This window comes from Tetrapisispora phaffii, chromosome 11 (genome assembly GCF_000236905.1).
Source record: "Tetrapisispora phaffii CBS 4417 chromosome 11, complete genome".
NCBI lineage: Eukaryota > Fungi > Ascomycota > Saccharomycetes > Saccharomycetales > Saccharomycetaceae > Tetrapisispora > Tetrapisispora phaffii.
Window position 1 is genome coordinate 164,186 of NC_016530.1, and position 20,896 is coordinate 185,081.

Consider the following 20,896-nt stretch of genomic DNA (forward strand, 5'->3'; position numbering starts at 1 on the left):
TTGAAAACCTATTCTGTAAATAGGTTTAGTCATTTTTGATATGAAAATTATGAATATTATTAGTATTTTATGTGCTGTTGAGCTTATTTACAGGGTTATAGTAATGGTAATCACCATTTTATTTCTAACATTGATTTAAAAGTCTTCTCCAATTCTATTGGGTCTAATTTTCCTTGTGAGGATCTCATACCTTGACCGACTAAGAACTTTAAACCATTTTTCTTTTTGCCTGATATAATATCAGCTATCATTTTTTTATTATCTAACTCATCAATTATATGTTGACAAAGTAAAACTAAGTCATTTTTATTCCTAATTGTATCCTGTTCGAGTTCAAACTCTTCAATTAGTGTATCAAAGTTAATGTTAATAGGAACTGAAGAAGATCCTCTATCTTTTAATTCTTTTAAAACATGGAATAATAACAATTTCCCACTAGTTTTTGAAATTTTTTTCGTGTGAATTAGAGATAATAATTGGGCAAATACTTTAGGAGTTAACGAAGGTGTTATATCATTTAAGTATAAATCTAATTTATTTAGATCACCTATTAATTCATTAATAATCCAACCGTTTGGTAATTTCGGATTAATATTTTTAGCACCTATTTCATCTGAATAACGTTTGAAAACTTCTAAATAGTACTGTCTTAGCTCAGCATTCTCATAATTAATAGTATGTGTGTTGCTGATCACAAATATTTTTGCATCCTTTAGTGATAAATTATAGGGATGATGTGTTAATTGCTCAAAAAGTTCATCCGGTAATGGCGGCAATGATTCTTTGACCTTTTTCATAATATCTTCTGCAAGTTTTAATTTTGGTAACTCTGAATCTGGCATGTATCTGTAGTCAATAGTTGTTTCTTTACTTCTCAATTTAACTGTTTCGGACCCATTCCAACCTCGCGTTTCGGAGAATGATAGTTCTTCTTCAGCTTTACCATTATGAATAATTTCTATTTGTCTGTTGTACTCATATTTGATTGCATTGACTATTGAACTTGTATTTGGTAAATTCTTCAGTTCCACTCTAGGTAGATCATTAATCGATATGTTCACGTCAACTCTCATCGCACCTGTTTCCAGTTCTCCTGTAGATACTCCAAGAATTTTAATCAAATTCTGGTATTTCTTAACAAACGCTCTAACTTGTTCTATGGTTGTGAAATCGGGCTTGGTCACCATTTCTATCAATGGGACATTAGATCTGTTAAAATCCAAGAGCGTGAGATCTTCATTTTCAATATAAATTGATTTTCCTGTATCCTGCTCAATTTGCAATTGAATTATGTCTATAGTTTTGTCCTTTGTTCCACCAATCCCATCAAATTTAGGGGATAACCGCAAGTGTCCATTTGAAGCAATTGGAGAATAATGTTGAGTTATTTGATATCCCAAAGGTTGATCCCCATAAAAATAATGTTTCCTATCAAACTGCGAGTTATAATTAATCGAACAACCCAAAACCGACGCCAGCTTTAAAGCTTGTAAAACGACCTCATAATTCAAGATAGGTTGTGATCCTGGGAGTGCAGCATCAAAATAGGAAATGTTTTGGTTAGGTTTATCCACGGATCCAAACGGATCATTGGTAGAAAATGAAAATAACTTATGTTTTGTGTCCAATTGTGTATGCACTTCAAGCCCGCATTTCAAATTATAACCAGAAACCAATGAGAACTTCTTTACCGAACCAACACTTAAATACCGTCTGCAATTGACCAACATTTCCATTCAATGGATTTTAAATCCAAAACAAAACACACTTAAACCCACTAAATTCGTTCACAGGACTTGCATCAGATCCTCAGATGCCGTCAACTCGCAACTCATATTATCCATAGGAACCGTTATTCCATGTTTGACTATCCTTGAAATACCAATGGTTAGCAGTTGTTCTTATGGTAAAATACCTTGATCGAACAGTTTCCTTATGGACTTTAAATGCGATGCCAATTCGTGTTTTGTGATATCACTTTGAACGGTGCTCACTAACAAAAATTTTTCAACTTTTTGACCACTCTGAAAGACATAAACTAAACAAGATCCCACCTTTAAAAAGTTGATTTGAATGACATTTAATTGACCAATTGTGCTTATGGTTCGTTACTGAGAAGTGGCCGACATTCATTGCTAGATAACTGAGAGGTTGGTCAGTTAAGACAGAAGAGAAGAATATTGAAATTCGGTCTGCAGCTCGAGCTATAAAGAGAAACAAAAAAAAGCGCCTGTGATTTTATAAGGTACAAGGATTGCAAGCTATGTTTTCTACACCTTTAAAGAACTCTGTTGACTACCAATCAACCACAACGTATGCGTCATTGACCAACAATGGAACTTCCAACGCTAATTCCGGTTCTCTTGTTAATTCCAATAATAGCATTGCCGTTAATAACAAGATGAGTTCAAATCTGAATTCGAATTTAAATACTAGTAATATCAATGGATTGGACTTGGGTTCGTCGGCAAATGGTGGAAGGTTCATCAGCGACTCAAATGGCCCTAATGCATCAGGTCTTTACAGTAATAATAACACTGAGCATCTGAGAATTAACGGGATGGGCAATGTTAAGCCACTGGACCTAGCGACTCAATATATTGATTATTTATTAAGAAGAGACGCCAATACACCGGTTCTGGATGAAAGGTCGTATTATAACAATGGTGTTGTTTATAATTTTTCAAAAGAGGTTGGTGGGCTAGGTGCATTCACCCCATTCGAAAGACAACAGGTCATTAATATCCCTGATGAAATATTAAAGGATTCTTCAAAAGCAGAGATCAAAAATGAAATGGGCATATTCACCGAAATTAACCGCTGTTGGATTATAATTGATAATAAATTGGTTTTATGGAACATTCACAACTCAACTGAATTTCAAACAATCGATGAAATTAAACACACAATCCTAAAAGTCGCATTAGTGAAACCAAAACCAAATACCTTTGTTGACAATATTAACCATCTTCTATTAATTGCTACCCCATTCGATCTATTTATCTTTGCCATATCATACAATAAAAAGACAAATGACTTTAGTGTTTACAACACTGAAATGTCAGTTTCTGTGCATGGTTTAGATATTGCAGACATTGCAACTTATGATAAAACTGGTCAAATATTTTTTACCGGTAAAAACAATGGTACCAACATATGGGAATTACAATATTCGGGATCCGATGATTGGTATAACAGCAAATGTACTAAAGTATGTCTAACCCAATCTACATTGTCCAGTTTAATGCCAACCAATATTGTGTCTAAAATACCGGGCAGCAATTACATACAATCTTTTTTCGAAGAAGATTCTAAATACCATCAAGAATATATTACTAAGTTAACAATAGACCAATCAAGAGGTATCGTTTACACATTATCTTCAAAATCCATTATAAGGGCATATTTAATAGCCAGTAATAAGTCATTAACAGGACCTATGACAATAGATCCTTCATATATAAAAAGAATCATCGGTACTACCACTGCAAGAGGTGCGGCTATTTTATCAAACAAATTTTTAAAACTCTCTAAGATAATACCTGTAACACAATATGAGAACAGTAATCTATTTTTTATTGCAATTACTATCGGAGGTGTAAGACTACACTTCAATGGTTCGGTAGGTAGATCAAGTATAGAAGCTTTAAGATTAGAATCTATCAAATTTCCACCAAGTTCTGTCACACAACAAGTAATGCAACAAGAATTGCAAAAGGAACAATTAGAACAACAAAAGAGAAGTTTACCATTCTATTCAAGTCTCACCTCTTCTGAATCAGTTTTATTGAGATTTCAAAAGAAATCTTCCGTACTATTGGAAACTACAAGTGCCAGTACTATAATATCACCTGGTATGTTCTTTTCATCAATAATTAAATCTGAACAAAATCCTAATCCTCCAACCGGTAGCACCACAACTCCAGTTAAGAATAAGTTATTTGTATCTGTTCCAGATTATGGTATATTAAAAACTCATGGCAAATATATTGAGAATGCAACATTTTTGGATACGACTAGCGTTGTAAGAGAGATTGTTCCACTAACAGCTGGCTCAAATGCTACTTTGAAACAAGAAGGGTATGCGAACACATTTGCGACTCAATATAACTCAGAAAATATGAGAGTTGCTGTCTTAACGAATAGCGCAATTGAGATTTACAGATATAGATCACCAGATGAAATATTCGAAGCTTTAATAGGTAATCCATTGCCATTTGTAGTCAATTATGGTTTAACAGAGGCATGCTCTACTGCTCTATATGTTGCATGTAAATCAAACAAATCAGATAGTTTAAGATCAGCTGCTTTAACATTCTTTTTTGTCGGTTTACCAGGTATTCTTGACATCAAGCCAAAATACAACCGCTACTCAAGTTCAGCAGTCTCGTCATTATTAGGAAAGCCAACGAGCACTACGGGTTCTATGTTAAGTTCTGCTACGCCTCAAAAGTCTAGCTCTAGTTTATTTTCCGATGTCAATGCGAATAATACTAACTTTAGTTTAGATGATGTCTTTTTATCCGCAAGATTCTATGCTATTCCTTTATTAATTGGAAGATTATTCAGGGATATTTGGGAAAAGCCCGTTTTTATGAATGATAGACCTAAAACTCAACAAACTTCTCCGTTTGGAACTAATCTGATTTCCTCAGCCCCAGTGCATATTACAAAAATATCTATTTCCAAAAATGATGTTGATTATTATCTTTCATCCATTCAAATTTTAAATGAATTTTTTGAAGTTTACAGCAGTTCAATCAGTACTATATATACCCCTCTGTTATCAAATACACATAACACCACAACGGTGACTGATAAATCAGAAAGTGTAGCATACCAAGCTGAAAACATTGCTATTGGTTCAATGATCAAATTAGTTGGTTCAATGAAAGAATCGCTAATGTTTTTAAAGGTACTCTATGGAGAAAGTGAAGTTGATGGGTTTGAAAATAACTTTTCAGCTTTCAATGATATTGTGAACAATTTAAATGCTGAAGTACAATCCGGATTAGTGGTGTTGAAATATAAAGACTTATTTGCACCAAATGACAAAACTAAATCATACGTCAAGGAAATATTTTCATCGATAATTAACAGAAATATAACAAGAGGTGCATCCATTGAATACATAGCAACTGCATTACAAGAAAGATGTGGTTCATTCTGTTCTAGCAGTGACATTTTAGGTTTCAGAGCAGTGGAACATTTACGTAAGGCTAAAGAAATTGGCTTAAGAGATTATGAATCATTGAGTTATCACTTAAATAACGCTATCAGTTTATTTGAAAAGATTGTAGACGATGTTTCCATCGATAAATTAAAGGAAGCGACAGCAATTATGTTGGATCTAAAATACTTCCCTAAGACAATTCAATTTTTGTTAAATATGGCTAACTTTACGGATAAGGGTAATTTAGCTTATCAATATTTTGTTGATTCTCGTTCACCAAATGATGAAAGAAAAAGATTTTATGACAAACGTTTGGTAATTTACGACATGGTATTTGAAATATTAATTAAGGTTGATAAAATCGCTTCTTCGTATGCTTCTGATAGAAGCAACAATTTAAACATACAAAATGAATGGTCTGTACTAAGAGAGCAAAGCTATAACTGCGTTTTTAGCTACAAAGATAAATTGTTTCACTATCAGTTGTACGATTGGTTAGTCTCTCAGAAGGAACAGGACAAACTACTACAATTGGATACGGAATATATTTTACCTTACTTGCAAGAAAAAGCCAAGGATCTTTTGGAAATTTCCAATTTACTATGGGTATACTACTCTAAGAGATCCAATTTTTACGAAGCTGCTAACATCCTGTATTCGCTATCTATCTCTAATTTTGATATAAGTTTAGGTGACAGAATAGAATTGTTATCCAGGGCCAACGGTTTCTGTAATAGCGCTTGTCCAACTGATCAAAAACAGAACATGATGCAACTTTCTGATCAAATACAAGAAATTTTTGAAATCCCAACTATTCAAGATGAAATTTTATCTTTAGTTAGCTCTGATAATAGAATTGACTCGGCCATGAAAAAAGAATTGATTGCTGGTTTGAACGGTAAATTTTTATCAGTTAATGAATTGTACAATGATTTTGCCGTGCCATTAGGATATTATGAAGTATGTCTAAACATTTTCAAAGTGTCTGATTTTAGGAATAAGGAGGAAATCATGGAGACATGGTCTAATCTGTTTGCCTCTTTGAAGAAAGAATTACGTCAAGACTCGAACAGTAAATACGATGAATCTATCAACTTTATCAACTTACTCTCCAATGTTGTAACCAAAATAGGGAGAAATGTGCATACCTCAGAATTCATCTTTCCAGTTGAGTCATTGTTCCCTATCGTCTACAACCTATTTCATGAGTTACTACCAAAGGATCATATTCAATCGGGTGTTGTCACCTCCATCTTTGTCAATTCCGGAGTCTCGTACAAAAAAATTTACTATACCTTAAGAGACCTCATTGAAACATCACCATTAACTGCCACTGACGACAGCAAATCTGTACCAGATTACACTACAGAAATGATATGGTTGATCCAAGAGTGGTACAAGACAGACCGCAAGTTAAGAGAAATAATCGACACAGAACAAATAAGAAACTTAACTGTTTACAAAATCGAAAACGACCCATTGGAACAGTACATGAAAAAGACTGGCAACAGCATCTAAATTCCAAAGCTCACTCATCATCTGGCACTATATAGAAAATAATGAAACTCTTAAATAAATGTTTAAATACTGCAACTCCACATAACGTCTGTATGTAATATAAAATAATAACATTTACTCATCTTTTAAAATATGCAATGCCCTAACAGCTTTATTTCAACGGTCGCTGGTTCTTTGCTGACTGAAAAATTTTTCACGCAAAAAACTTTTGGTATATAAAGGTCGATGAGTTTGAGATTATTTTCGAGTACTTATGGTTACAATTAGGTTTGTAAAATTATTTTAGCAGTCATTATATCATTATATGAAATCCCTCCTGGGGAGAAGGTAAAGATTACATCAGAGTAGTGATAGGTGCCGGTTGGTTTAGCAGGTTTTCCGTTGGTGAAGAGGGACCTTTATGTCAGTAGACGTACGTTGTAAGTGAACTTGCAACGGTTATATATATTACATGTATAGAAAGTTATACCTGAGATGTTTGATATGATGATAAACTTTATTTACACAGACCTGTACTGAAACTATGTTTATGCAGAGAAAAATATTGCAATTTTACTTCTGATTTCAAATGTTCTTCATGTATATGTTAAGTATATGTATATCGATATGTAAGTTGTATCTTGTGTAGTTCGAACTTGTGCTTGTAAAGTCGTACTTATAAGAGATATGAAGTCCTGGTCTTTGCTTTTTCTGAAAGGTGTAGTGTTCAGGTCGTTTCTTATTATGAGAGTGCTCTTTTCGATTGCGTAGCGTTTTAATATTTGAGGTTAGTAATATTAAAAAAAATACTCAGCTCATCTCATTTCAACTTAGAGGTATTTTAAAAAGAAGTTGTATTCGTTAAACGTTGCGATACGATAGAGATAAACGGGATATCAAAACATCTAGCCTATTGCAAGATGTCTTACTATGACCAGATCGAAATAGAGGACATGACTTTTGATCCAACAACACAAATTTTCACATACCCATGTCCTTGTGGTGACAGATTCCAGGTATATATAGATGACCTATTTGACGGTGAGGAAGCGGCTGTCTGTCCAAGTTGTTCATTGATGATCCAAGTCATCTTTGAGAAGGAAGACTTGGTGGAGTTTTACCAAGAGGCAGGCATGCCTTTGCCAGAACCTATCGTAGTGTAAAATTAAATCGCTGCGTTCATTAAAAGTCGTTCTTAAATATACATATTCGTAAATGCATAACTGTTGAGATGCAGTTGGAAGTTAAGTTATGACACCACTTGCAATTCTCCACATGTGGTTCAATATTAGGACCTATCTCGAGGATAAAGTCTCATAGCATTCCAACGAATAACCGCAGCCCTGGATTTTGGAAGGCTGGGATAGAAGGATATACATATATACACGTATATATATGGTATTTAATATTTTTAATTTAAGTTAATAGTGATTAACTATTTTCGATGTGATTTTAGTATTTATATTTATGTGAGTATATGTATGATGAAAGTATATCTAAGTAGTTCTTTAGATTGAGAAGGTCTTATTTGGACTTGATACTAAACCCTAGAGCAAAGAATATTATGGCAACAATTATGTACATCGAAGGGTATTTACCATTACTATTGTTTGTTTTATTGTCTTCACTATTTTGTTCCTTATAACTCAAAGCTTGTTCGGCACGTATTCTATCTTCAGGGTCTAAGATTTCCTCCAATGAAATCGGTTTCTCCTTTGCTGCATCTGCAATTACATCTCTCTTCTCGTTAAGGGACTCATTTTGTCCTGAGGAATTAGAAGCATTTGCTCTTTTCCTCTCATCTAACGCCTCGATATTCGTCTCTACAATATCGGGAAAGACAGTCTGGAATCTAATATTATGGTGTGTGTTATAATCCATTGATTTTTTGGCCAGTATCTTCTTCTGCTGTTCAGTTGTCGTTATCGAACCAGTTGTGATTTCATCTCCAGTCATAAAACTCAATAGCCCATTTAAAATTGTTGCCACTGACCAACCAGGGTTCCATGTGTCAGGATGATAATCACTCATGGACAAACATAACCTTGTGTTCTCTTTAAAACGCCCATTGGGTGTTATCATACGAATAGCTGGTGGTTTGTATGGATAGTCACTTGGAAATGTCAAAGTACCATGGTATTGACCCTCAAAATAAGGAGAGTCTGGAGGGCCATTGATAATATAATGCCATTCCAAGATGTTGGCCTCATTAGGACGGGCCATGATGAACGGAGTAGGGTTCTCGTTCATCATCTTATACTCCTTTGTTAATCTCTTATGAGCTTGTTTTGTGGCCATTTCTTTTCAGTTGTTCTACTAACGATATATATGAGATTCTTAATGTATCAATTTCTTTGTATATAAACAAAACTTGGTCTATAGATAAAATGTAATAACAATAATTAACGCACCTTTAGACAGTATAAATAAATGTAATGGTCCACATAAAATTGTATAATAATATAAGTATCTTAAACAATAAACCTGTTCTTAAATCTTTGTTCCATCGAATTTGATGTCGACAAGGAATTTTCAGGCTCAAAAAATCTGAAAAATCGAAGAGAGAGATTCAGTAACTCAACGAGTGAACGTGAAGTTAACGATAAATCGATATTCTATTTATTGTGTCTTGTTAACATACATTGAACTGGTATCTATAAATGTACTTAATGTATTTCCATGGAAAAAATTGAATGATTTAATGGAGTAATGGCAAAGTTACTCGATCTGCTTTTGGCATCTGATGACTATGACACACCTGGTTCTGGTTCATGCCAAACACCTTGTGGCCATTCCAACAATCCTGCGTTCGTATAATCACCGCGGTTTGTCGAAGGATTGTTGGTTGAGGCCTGTGCTATTCTTAAATACAGGTAGGCCCCGTCATGCTCCGTGTTCGTGATGGCTTCTTCTATTAAATGATTTAACAAGGCATTTTCAATGATGAGAGTGTCTAGGTCGATGGTAGTGTTCTTCCCTACGTACACTTCGAAATCATTGATTAGTAAAGACACACCATCGATAAGGCCAGTGTGGTCCGTTGAGGTTGTATTATGTAAATTCCAAGATATCTTATGCGATTCGTCAGAGTCAAATACGAATTGGGGTGGTTCGAGTGATCCACCAGCCTCGCCTCTCAGTAATGCAAAGTCTGTTTCAACAACACTAGCAAAATCCCATCTAGCGACACCACTTAGAATCAACCCTACTAATATACCTTGGAATAGGTAGGCAGATGTCCCACGAGTAGCACATCCCGGTACCAATAATATGCCAAGAATATAATGGTGGATTCTCAAATTTAGTCCTGGTAAAGTTGCAAGTAGAACCACGGATATTATTAAAGTTATGTATATCTTGAAATATTTTTGAAAACGTCCAGATTTCCATAACGAATAAGCCTGTATAATTGCACAGGTGATGATTGTACAAAGTATCGATAGAACGGCAGTTAGGGCACCTGCTTGCTCTTTTAAGTCCGTGGCATTCAATCTATCAACAGGTAGTCTATCAAACGTGACATTGTTCAAAACGCCTAACCAAAATGTTGGGTACCAGCACAGTAGTTTTGCTAGAGGAGATCCTTCTTCTAGTGTTCTTTTTATAGAACATTTCCACATGACATATAAAACAAAACCTAAAGGCAATAACCTTTGAAAGCCAACACTGATCAATTCGTATGATGAATATGAATCATGTGGGTCGACGACTACCGGAGGGTCTGTGGCTAGGACAATTGTCCAATAACCAACGATAGTAATAATCCAGTAACCAACGATACCTTTATATAGATAAAACACCACTAATCCAAACATAATGTTAATTAATAGAACCAGAAACCGTGGATCATAACATCCAGACATTATTCCTTCTTGTACTTCCTTAAAAGTATAGGAACCAGGAAAAAATGTATTGAATACAATTGATAATCCTGTTCCATGCTTACCTTCCCTAGCAGGGAAGTTTATTTGAGAACCGTCCATTGCAATTCTAGCACATCCACCTATTATTGGTGAGATAATACCAGCGTGTACGGCAGCACTGCATGGAAATGAATCGGCTCTATAAGGATATGACAACTCGTTGTTAAGACCTGGTTTGTCTAATCTACCACCACCTATTTGATAGCCTATGTACTTCATTCTATTAGCACCTACTGCTACGGCAGAGTATAAATACCCACCTTGGTCACACAATGCAGGACACCTAATAAAATATTCCTTGTCTTCAAAAGGACCGCAACTTTCTGCATTTATACCACAAGCGTTATTAGTACCTTCCCAATTCAAATACGAGTTACAAGAAAGGGAAATAATGGGTATTTTTTTTAATTCTTCATGATTATTGTCACCCTTTATGTAGTAAAAAGGTTCTTGAAATAAATAGGGATGTAGTAATGATTGAAGCACTGCATACCAAAATATGCAATAAAAAAACAAAAAACCCCATCGTATCTTTTTATTTGGCAGAGATTTCTCAAATACTTTCGATGGATACTCTTCAATTGTCCTTGTAAAATCCCACCTATATGGAAAGTGTGGTTCTTCATCACTTGGTTCATCAGGACCGTTCCAAATTTTATTAAGAGTAACACCCAAGATATTTCTATTGTTCAGCAGCATCCAACTCTCACCACGGCTATCAGTTGCTCTAGTATTTGCATCTTCAGATTGTTTACTAGTCGCATTAAAATCAGACATAGAGATATTCTCCAGGAATTCATCACTGCCATTGTTCTCAAATGCGCTAGAGGGACCCTCATCAAAACGGCCGCTCATCTTCGAATTCCTCAGTCAATTACAATTATAAGACCTTCTCTAATCTTATCTGGTGTAAAAGTAAAGCTTATTGACTCTCTTAATCCTGCATTAGTTCAAAATTGATCACAATTAAATATAAAATTATTTATTTCAAAAATTTCAATATGTAGCTTTTTATAGATGTGGAATTTTTCAAAACCTTGAAGCCTTCCAAATCAAAGAAAGGACTGGCGACTCAAACTCAAGGTGTCTGTAAATATGTTTTGTTCAGTAATTGATATTAAAATATATAACAGCTAAATATAAAAATCTATAAAAGCCCAACTATAGAAATAAACTTGCGTTTATTCCCTGGGTTAATGTAATGTTGCAACAGGTGCGCTGCAGATAATGGCTAGCATTCAGCAATAATGTGTTTAACCAGAACACATTTCACAAGCTTCTGGGTTTTCGATTGCACATGCTACAACTTTTGAGTTGTAGATATCTACATCTTCTGTAGTGGCCGATCCAGCGGTGGTTGTCTTTTGGTTGGAGTCAGTTGACTGACCTTCAATTGGTGTCACTGGGACACTATCTTCAATTTTGAATGAGGCCACACCCTCGGATATAGATGAATCAGATGATGGTGCTGGAGAAGGCTCCCTTGGGGCAGCAGTCTCGATAGATAGTTCCTTTTCACCGGCTTCTAAGTTTAACTTACGAGCAAGGTATTGAGGACGTTTTAGGTTAAGTAAGTTGGCTTTAGCATTTGCAGCTTGTTCAGCAACCTTAGCATCGATGGTAAATTGGATAGCAGCAGAAGCAGCTTGTGTTCTTAGATAGTACATACCAGTCTTCAAACCCTTCTTCCAACCGTAGAAATGCATACTGGTCAATTTACCAAAAGTTGGGGCACGGATGTGAATGTTCAAAGAATGAGATTGATCAATGAAAGCAGAACGGTCGGCAGCAAATTCAATAATAGTCTTTTGAGAAATTTCCCAAACAGTCTTATATATGTCCTTTAATTCCTGTGGAACATTTGGTAAATCAGCAATGGAACCATTAGCGGTAATTAAATGTTGCTTCATTGAGTCGTTCCATAAACCTAAATCAACTAAATCACGTAATAAATACGGATTAACAATTTGGAATTCACCAGATAAAGTACGACGTTGATACATATTGGATGTGAAAGGCTCGAAACATTCATTGTAACCTAAAATTTGGGAAGTGGAGGCAGTTGGCATTGGTGCTAATAGCAAAGAATTTCTAACACCGTGCTCCTTAATTTGAGCCTTCAAAGAAGTCCAATCCCATAAATCAGTTGGATTAACACCCCACATATCGTATTGAAGGATACCTTGGGAAACTGGAGAACCTTCATAAGTTTGATAAGGACCTTCTTTTTGTGCTAATTCACAGGAAGCTTCTAAGGAACCATGATATAAAGTTTCAAAAATATGGATATTCAATTCTTTAGCCTTTTGGGATTCAAAAGGAATACGTAACAGTTGGAAAGTATCAGCTAAACCTTGGACACCTAAGGCAATTGGTCTATGTCTGAAATTTGAGTTTCTAGCTTCTTCAACAGGGTAGTAGTTACGGTCAATAACTCTGTTTAAGTTACGAGTCATAACCTTAGCAATCTCATGTAGTTTTTCAAAGTTATAAATTTGAGTCTTACCGTCTTCACTGGTTTCGATGAAAGCTGGTAAGGCAACAGAAGCTAAATTACAAACAGCAGTTTCGTCTGGAGCAGAGTATTCAACGATTTCACAACATAAGTTAGAAGATTTGATGGTACCCAGATTCTTTTGGTTGGATTTCTCGTTACAAGCATCTTTGTAAACAATGAATGGGGTACCAGTTTCAGTTTGAGCTTCTAAAATAGAATACCATAATTTTTGTGCTTTGATAGTTCTTCTACCACGTCCTTCAGCAACGTATTTGTTATATAAGGCTTCAAATTCAGCACCACACACGTCAGATAAACCTGGAGCGTCACTTGGGGAGAATAAAGTCCAATCACCGTTTTCTTCAACACGTTTCATGAACAAATCTGGAACCCACAATGCTGGAAATAAATCTCTTGCTCTGATTTCTTCCTTACCATGATTCTTTCTAATATCGACAAAGTCAAAAATGTCGTCGTGCCAAGGTTCCAAATAGATAGCAATAGCACCTGGTCTCTTGTTACCACCTTGATCGACGTAACGAGCTGTGTTGTTAAAAACTCTGATCATCGGAATAATACCGTTTGAAGTACCGTTGGTACCAGCAATATAAGAACCTGTAGAACGAATATTATGGATATGACATCCAATCCCACCAGCCGTCTTGGAAATCATAGCACATTCTTTTAATGTGTCGTAAATACCTTCAATAGAGTCATCTTTCATGGCAACCAAGAAACATGATGACATTTGCGGTTTTGGAGTACCAGCGTTAAATAAAGTTGGTGAAGCATGAGTGAAGTATCTTTGGGACATAAAGTTGTAAGACTCGATAGCAGATTTGATATCAGAACCATGAATACCCAAGGAAACTCTCATGATCATATGTTGTGGACGTTCAGCGACTTTACCAAACATTCTCAACAAATAAGACCTTTCCAAAGTCTTGAAACCGAAATAGTTGAATTGGAAATCTCTATCGTAGAATATAGCAGAATTAATTTCATCTTTATGAGCCATAACATTATCAAAAAGATCCTTGGAAACTAATGAAGCAGGTTTGCCAGTATCTGGGTTGATGTAGTGATAGAATTGATCAACAACGTCTGAAAATAATTTAGTAGTCTGTTTATGTAAGTTGGAGACAGCTAATCTTGCGGCCAACACAGCATAATCAGGATGTATAGTGGTCATGTATGCAGCCGTTTCAGCAGCTAAGTTATCTAACTCTTCAGTTGTGACACCTTCGTAGACACCACTGATGATTCTTTGAGTGACCTTGACAGGATCAACATGATCAGAATCTAAACCATAGCATAAACGAGAAATTCTGGCAGTAATTTTATCGAACCTAACTGGTTCTTTATGACCATCTCTCTTGACAACAAACATTGTATGTATAAATCTATTGTAAGTATATCTAAAAGAACAAGTTTGTCTATAATGATCTTTTTCTTTCAATATGAACAACTATACAAATCAAGAACCATTAAAAAGGTTTATAATTTATGGAATACAGATGAATAAGACGGCTTTATATAATAATTATTATTTTTTGTAGACTCTTATAGAATGTGAACTCGTTAAGGAACTAAAGTCCCAAAACAAGGTGAAACATCTTCTCAGAGGTACTAGATGCACCCTAGTTAGAAACCTAACCGAGATGTTAAACTGAAGGTGCTGTAGAGTTGGAATGTCTTAACTCGATGACTTCAGAATGAGACACGAAACGCGTAAACAAAAATATTCATTATTGCACCTGTTACTAGATGGAAGGCAACAATCCAATACAATTGGGACATCCGTACACTCTACATGGCTAACAAGTATACCAACTGATTCGTATACTTGTTCCCGAAGAAGGTGTTGTGAAGTTCTGGAGACAAGAGAGTGCGTTTGAGTGCAAGAATAGACTTCTCAGGTGTGGAACTTTTTATGGAGACCCATTTCTTTGAACCTCAGAACGACCATGGTGCTGAGGTCCATGGACGTGTTGCGTTTATTGTTTATTTGTTTACTAGTTCACCGATGTCTGCAGACGGCTGACTACCGTCCTGTTGGTGTAAACTGTTGGTTTGTCGACTGGCCTGTCGGTAGGACACGTTATTGGGTTATGATAGTATATAGGTCACGTAAATAAGAAAGGTAACATAAATGCAAGAATGAGGGCCCTGTGTTCACGCTTCCCAACATCAGTCTACAAGTTACGTGTGCTGTCGCTTGTCAATACGGGAGTCGCCGGTGGACATGCGTTGCAACCTTAAACACTTGTCTTGTCTTGGATCCAAATCGAGATCCAGATTGTCCAAAGGAACAATAACCTTGGTCCCCAGTTGTCACCCTGTTTGAGGCATATATATGCTTAGGCATAAAGGTTGTCTATCTTCTATATCAATCACTTTTGTTTTCACTTATTCAAACATCATCTTAACCTCATCCATCGTATTGAAAAATTTTCAGCTTAAGCGATGGTGGCCTTGCCCAGCGATTAAAACACCTTTAAAATGTCTAAGTGATGAGATATTTCTATACTAGCAGAAGGAACTTGTCTATCGTTTGTATAGCTTGGTATATGATGGGGCTAATTCAGCATCTGTTGTAAGTTGCCTTTCTCTTATCCATGGTGTGTAGCGAGAGTAGTACAATTTACAAAATTAAAAGTTAAGGTAACAATGGAGGACACCACTGAGCTCAATACCTCCAAGCTTGGTACAAAGAAGTATTGGGATAACTTTTATGACTTGGAAAGGAAGAATTTTAAGGAAAACTCAGAAGATACCGGTGAATGTTGGTTTGATGACAATGATGCTGAATTAAACATGATTGAATTTCTGGAAGATAATTTGGGCCAGTATAACATTCGTTCAGACTCCTCTATAATGGATCTAGGCACAGGTAATGGGCATTTACTATTTGAATTATGGGAAAGTGAAAGTTTCTGCGAAAGTAAAAACATTTTAGGCGTGGATTACTCTGAAGAGAGTGTTATATTTGCAACTGAAATTGCAAAACATAAGGATTTAAATAATAAAATAAAATTCCAACAAGCAGATATCTTTCAAGAGGATTGGAACCCAGGCAAATTCGATGTTGTGTTAGATAAAGGTACGCTGGATGCTATTGCATTAAGTGGCATCAAAGTTGGGGACGGTAAAAGCACCATTGTCGAAAAATATTCGGGAGTGATTGAAAAGCTATTACAGGTAAATGGTGTGTTTCTAATCACGTCATGTAACTTTACACAAGAGGAACTAATCAAAATTATCGAGACTGATTCGCTTAAAATGTTTGATAACGTTCGTTATCCATCGTTTGAGTTTGGAGGGATAAAAGGCAGCACAATTTGTACTATCGCATTTGTTAAAACAAAATAGTAAACTTATTAATTATGATAAAATTTGTATTTTAATGTCATTATATATAGGTATGTATATAAATCCACAAGTTAAGAATAAAAATACATATTTGCATGCGTTTTCTCTTAAACAGTTCTTCTGTCGGAAATGTAATGTACAATTGGATTAACGCCTGAGTCTTGGGTTAAATTTTCAAACCAAGCCAACAGTATACCACCTTGTTTTTTTCCTTCTGGTAACGACATACCTTTATATATATATTTCACCAAAACGTCCTTTTGGGCTCTATCTAAAGACTTGACCACTTTAGCCATGTCAGTTTGTCTAGTTTGAGCTAGCGCCTCCAGCACAGCTAGGAAATACTGATGCTTTGTTTGCTCATCAGCACTATAAGGAGGTTCGGAGGTAGCTAATTGGATAGCAGAACTCATGTCACCACTAGAAGCTAAAGAACGTAATTGTGAGATTTTGGGTTGTAATTCTGATAAAGTTATGGTCGTGCCATAGTTTGGAACCAAATCTTCAGGTCTCAATCTAGCCTCCGGATCAAATGCATCAATGTCAATTCTTCTCCAGTCTTCCATGATTTATATATGTGTGTGTTAATATCTACGAAAATATATCTGTAATTATATCAAAAACCAGGGTCAATATAACAATCTGTGTTTTGTCAAATTTCAATCAAAATAATTTTGTCCCGGAAGGATTACAATACAAAAGTAACTTCCCAATTTGTACTGTAAAACTTGGATCTGTAGTTCTATAACTTTGAATTGACTAACATCAATGAAGCAATTGCAGTTTAATTTAAATAATCATGTTACCTTTTATATAATTTATTGGTTAAGTTATCACTTTCCTGCATTTCATCTTGTAAAGTAATAACGATTTTTGAAAAGTTACTATTGAAAGGGGTTGTGTGCGGGTAACAGTATGCATAAGGTAGCAAACTTTGTAAGTGATAAGGTCTTCTACCATGCATGTTGGTTCATTAAATGAAAACCTGTTTATTATAGGACTGTCTAGTAATATGGCATCGGTTACTGATTGACCATACCACATGTTTGAGTATGTTATCCGTGGTTCATTAAGATGTTTCTTGTGTTTTCACTTGGAGATGACAGTAACGATAGGATGAAAATATACAGCCTTTCATTTATTGAAGTTCTATGATTATCTACTACTATATATAGGATATGTTCATTCTATATTTTATATGCTTTTCCATACTCGTTAGTTTATGTGCTAGCAGAGACCTTTCTACCGTTAATTAATTGGTTTAAGAAATCGGTGGAGTTGGCAGATGGGTTACTTTGTTCGATATGCGTTTGTGGAGGTTGGCGAACTGGAAGTTGATTCTTTTGTGGGCCAAAAATACCTGGTGGTGGGACAGTGTTCATGTTCATCTGTTGTGGTTGAGCTACTTGCCCTTGATACATTTTTTGGTTTTGCATGATTGGTGTTTGCTGCTGCTGTTGTTGTTGAACAGCTGGTAAGGCAGCATTAACGTTTTGCAAAAATGACATAACATGGTTATCTGTTTCTGCTGGTTTAACAGTTAAAATATCAATCAATTTTCTTGTTAGTGTATTGTCTGAGGTTTCTGAAGCTTCAATGTTACTCCATGAAAATAGAGATGGGTATCTATTGTAAGTTTCATCATCTATTATGTCTGATCTCAACTTAATTTCACGAGGCTTGTACTCTGATAAAAATTGGATTCTTGAATTGATAAAATCAACAGCTCTGACCAAAGAATCATATGGATCAATGTAGTCTTTATCATTGTTTGTATTCTTCTTTTTACTGCTTCCACCGCTTGTTGGTGCAGCTGCTACATTAGCAGCAGCTAGCGGGATATTAGAGTTACCTGTTGTTGTGTTTGGTACTACATCCTTAGTGTCCTTTATTTCTTTTGATAAGTCTAGGGTATTGCTTAAAGATGGTAGATGGTTAGAAGATGTGTTCTTAGATACATTCAACGAAATAACAGGCGTTGGAGCTTGGGATATACCCCATGGGTTAGCCCCTGGCTTAACAGTAGCTGGGGTAAGGATAGGAGTTGGTGTGCCTGAGTTGACAGTATTTTCCGTATGTAATTGTGCTTTAACTGGTGCTGGGGAGGATGTGTTTGAGTCAGAAAGACCATTCATATCTTTTGTGGCAGTATTAGTTTGTGATGCATTAAGCGTTGTATTTTTGTAAAACATTGTGTGACCACTTGATTGTTGCTGGGAAGGTTTATTGGTCAGTTCACGTCTATTGAATGAATCTGCCTCTTCACCAGGTTCGTGTAAGAACATACAATTCGGGTTTGGACATGATAACCCTCTCAAATAAGAAGAACAGTATTTTGTTGTACCGTATGCAGCTTTGACCAATCTGCCATCCATGTATGTGCCGTCCACTTGAGCAATACACCTTGCTGCATCCTCCTTCTTCGAAAATGTGATGTAAACACCGTAGCCAACTTGGTGGCTATGGTGATAGTGATCACTGTTATTATTTGGATGAGGAGTCTTCTTGTTGACTACAATCTTGTTGATTTTCCCGTATTGGCCGAAATATTTATCCGATTTCAATAAATTAGCCACTTCTTCGTAAATAACTGGTGGATTAACACCGACGACATAGACCAAGTTCTTTTGGATGACCCTCATTCCTGCCAAGTGTTTTCTGTTGGCGTATTCATTTTCCTTGCGCTCTTTATCCCTTTGCTTGCGTTCCCATTCCTTTCTCGTCTGCTTCTCTCTCTCCATTTTCAACTCTTCGGACGTCAGTATAACGTATTCGACATTCTCATCGTCGTACTTTCTTCTACAAGCAGGACACCTTCCATTCAGCTCTTCGTTCTGCCTAATGTTGTTGTAACAAAACTGACAAATCTGATAGCCACAAGGACACGGTTTGAAGTTCTTGTCTGTGATGTCGAGTGCCTCCAGACACAGAGGACACAGGTCCTCCTCGTCGTCGGACAGGAAGCTTGTATCGTAGTTGCTCAACGTCTTCTGAATAGCTTTTAAATTCTCATGTACGTGTGGGTTCGCAGTAGCCATTGTGTGTGTGTTTGTTTATAAAGTGAGTATATGGGTGTATGTTCCGCGGTATTGCAACTGTGTATGCTGCTCTTTGGATGGTTTTTATAAATGACTGCAACAAGTAAATATATTTCGTGGATACATTACAAGGGCATTTTCCATTAGTAACAGTTGTGAACTTATGTTCGAGTTTAAAATTTTCGTCGAAGGGCATTGGAAAATACGTAACGCGCGACGACAGGAGAACGGCGCCAGGCCGGCGTCACGAAATGCAAGCGTCACGAAATACAGGAACAACAGGAGTGAGAAGCTGGTTAGGTTAAAGCATTATATTATCGTTAAATCGTTAATCTATATAGTAGAGAAGCATATTTATATATGTGGGAGGCAGCGCTCATCGATTATATAGGCAAGGTTTGGTACTCCAAATTGACTAGGGCGTCCTCGTGGTTACAAGTGACGTTGACATTGACCTGGAACTTTTTGTCGTGGTACGTCGTGACGTCGTGGTAGTGCCAAGTGATGTGGTCACTCTCCTTCTCCTTGGAGTGGTCCTTGAACTGCAGTTCAGGGATGTCGAGAGCCTCTCGGATGTCTTTCAAGAGATGTTTCTCGACGTGCTGGTGCAAATGTCTGACAAACTTTTTGGAGTTCGAGTTTGCGGTGTTGGGAATCTTCTCGGGGTCCTCATGGCAGTCGTGCATGATGAAGGGGGGGTAGTACTTGATCTGGCAATGCAAGTTGTCGAACTCGTCGTCCTCGGTCTCCTGTTTCAAGAACGTCTCGAACTGGTTCAAATCCTCAAAGGCCTTTATTTTTTCGCCGGACTTGGTGGTGATGGTTTGGATCTTTGGTCCCTTGTCCTTCTTAGTCATGTTCGAATGCGCGCGTGTGTTTGTTTTGTAGAGTCTCAATAATACAGAGTAGAGTGTATTGTTGTTGTGGTTGTGGTGAGATTACAAAGAGGAGCATACTGACGAAGGTGGTTGGTTTGCAGTCCAGAAGAGAGCAAGACCCAGCTTATATACGATTGTTTTTTTATCAGTGCAGCGACTGTAACACTTGCGACCCCCACACTTCGAACCCCTGTAGGCAACATCACGTTACTACCCACTACCTCCCAACCCCACAATATACCAGCATTCTTACAGCCTTATTGTCGCATTCATAACAACCCATTGCCTCTCCATCCCCCCTCGAACATGTTCCAAATGCCACGGTTGCTTCGTTGCGGTCCCGTTGCGCGCGGGGCTGCTGGTCGCCGCCCTTGTCGGGCGGGGGGTCTCGGCAGACGATCTTCCATGGCGGCTTACCCGCATCAGCAGCGCAGGTTACCCGCCCGGCGTGTCTTGGCTCGCGAGCGATAGGCGACAGACTTGAAATCTGTTGGGCTCTGCCCGCGCATGTTCAAATC

General features: G+C 36.7%; 10 protein-coding genes across 10 annotated transcripts; 3 read left to right on the top strand and 7 right to left on the bottom strand.

Moving 5' to 3' along the window:
* Window positions 1–110: 110 nt before the first annotated feature.
* Window positions 111–1,736, bottom strand: PET112 (glutamyl-tRNA(Gln) amidotransferase subunit PET112; the record flags this gene model as incomplete). The annotated part of the gene is made up of 1 exon (XM_003687599.1): window positions 111–1,736. One exon carries the CDS (start codon window positions 1,734–1,736, stop codon window positions 111–113), a length of 1,626 nt encoding a protein of 541 aa, XP_003687647.1.
* Window positions 1,737–2,263: 527 nt separating this feature from the next.
* On the top strand, window positions 2,264–6,691 carry NUP170 (Nup170p; the record flags this gene model as incomplete). The annotated part of the gene is made up of 1 exon (XM_003687600.1): window positions 2,264–6,691. One exon carries the CDS (start codon window positions 2,264–2,266, stop codon window positions 6,689–6,691), a length of 4,428 nt encoding a protein of 1,475 aa, XP_003687648.1.
* Window positions 6,692–7,590: 899 nt separating this feature from the next.
* Window positions 7,591–7,833, top strand: KTI11 (Kti11p; the record flags this gene model as incomplete). The annotated part of the gene is made up of 1 exon (XM_003687601.1): window positions 7,591–7,833. The coding sequence occupies one exon, from the start codon at window positions 7,591–7,593 to the stop codon at window positions 7,831–7,833; it is 243 nt and encodes an 80-aa protein (XP_003687649.1).
* A 361-nt stretch (window positions 7,834–8,194) lies between these two features.
* Window positions 8,195–8,968, bottom strand: UBC6 (E2 ubiquitin-conjugating protein UBC6; the record flags this gene model as incomplete). Its single annotated transcript, XM_003687602.1, has 1 exon — window positions 8,195–8,968. The coding sequence occupies one exon, from the start codon at window positions 8,966–8,968 to the stop codon at window positions 8,195–8,197; it is 774 nt and encodes a 257-aa protein (XP_003687650.1).
* Window positions 8,969–9,417: 449 nt separating this feature from the next.
* TPHA0K00830 (uncharacterized protein) lies at window positions 9,418–11,448 on the bottom strand (the record flags this gene model as incomplete). Its single annotated transcript, XM_003687603.1, has 1 exon — window positions 9,418–11,448. One exon carries the CDS (start codon window positions 11,446–11,448, stop codon window positions 9,418–9,420), a length of 2,031 nt encoding a protein of 676 aa, XP_003687651.1.
* Window positions 11,449–11,846: 398 nt separating this feature from the next.
* TPHA0K00840 (ribonucleoside-diphosphate reductase large subunit) lies at window positions 11,847–14,480 on the bottom strand (the record flags this gene model as incomplete). Its single annotated transcript, XM_003687604.1, has 1 exon — window positions 11,847–14,480. The coding sequence occupies one exon, from the start codon at window positions 14,478–14,480 to the stop codon at window positions 11,847–11,849; it is 2,634 nt and encodes an 877-aa protein (XP_003687652.1).
* Window positions 14,481–15,760: 1,280 nt separating this feature from the next.
* Window positions 15,761–16,462, top strand: EFM4 (Efm4p; the record flags this gene model as incomplete). Its single annotated transcript, XM_003687605.1, has 1 exon — window positions 15,761–16,462. The coding sequence occupies one exon, from the start codon at window positions 15,761–15,763 to the stop codon at window positions 16,460–16,462; it is 702 nt and encodes a 233-aa protein (XP_003687653.1).
* A 107-nt stretch (window positions 16,463–16,569) lies between these two features.
* On the bottom strand, window positions 16,570–17,028 carry ARC15 (Arc15p; the record flags this gene model as incomplete). The annotated part of the gene is made up of 1 exon (XM_003687606.1): window positions 16,570–17,028. The coding sequence occupies one exon, from the start codon at window positions 17,026–17,028 to the stop codon at window positions 16,570–16,572; it is 459 nt and encodes a 152-aa protein (XP_003687654.1).
* A 654-nt stretch (window positions 17,029–17,682) lies between these two features.
* On the bottom strand, window positions 17,683–19,500 carry MOT2 (CCR4-NOT core ubiquitin-protein ligase subunit MOT2; the record flags this gene model as incomplete). Its single annotated transcript, XM_003687607.1, has 1 exon — window positions 17,683–19,500. The coding sequence occupies one exon, from the start codon at window positions 19,498–19,500 to the stop codon at window positions 17,683–17,685; it is 1,818 nt and encodes a 605-aa protein (XP_003687655.1).
* Window positions 19,501–19,883: 383 nt separating this feature from the next.
* On the bottom strand, window positions 19,884–20,357 carry TPHA0K00880 (uncharacterized protein; the record flags this gene model as incomplete). The annotated part of the gene is made up of 1 exon (XM_003687608.1): window positions 19,884–20,357. The coding sequence occupies one exon, from the start codon at window positions 20,355–20,357 to the stop codon at window positions 19,884–19,886; it is 474 nt and encodes a 157-aa protein (XP_003687656.1).
* Between the last annotated feature and the right edge of the window lie 539 nt (window positions 20,358–20,896).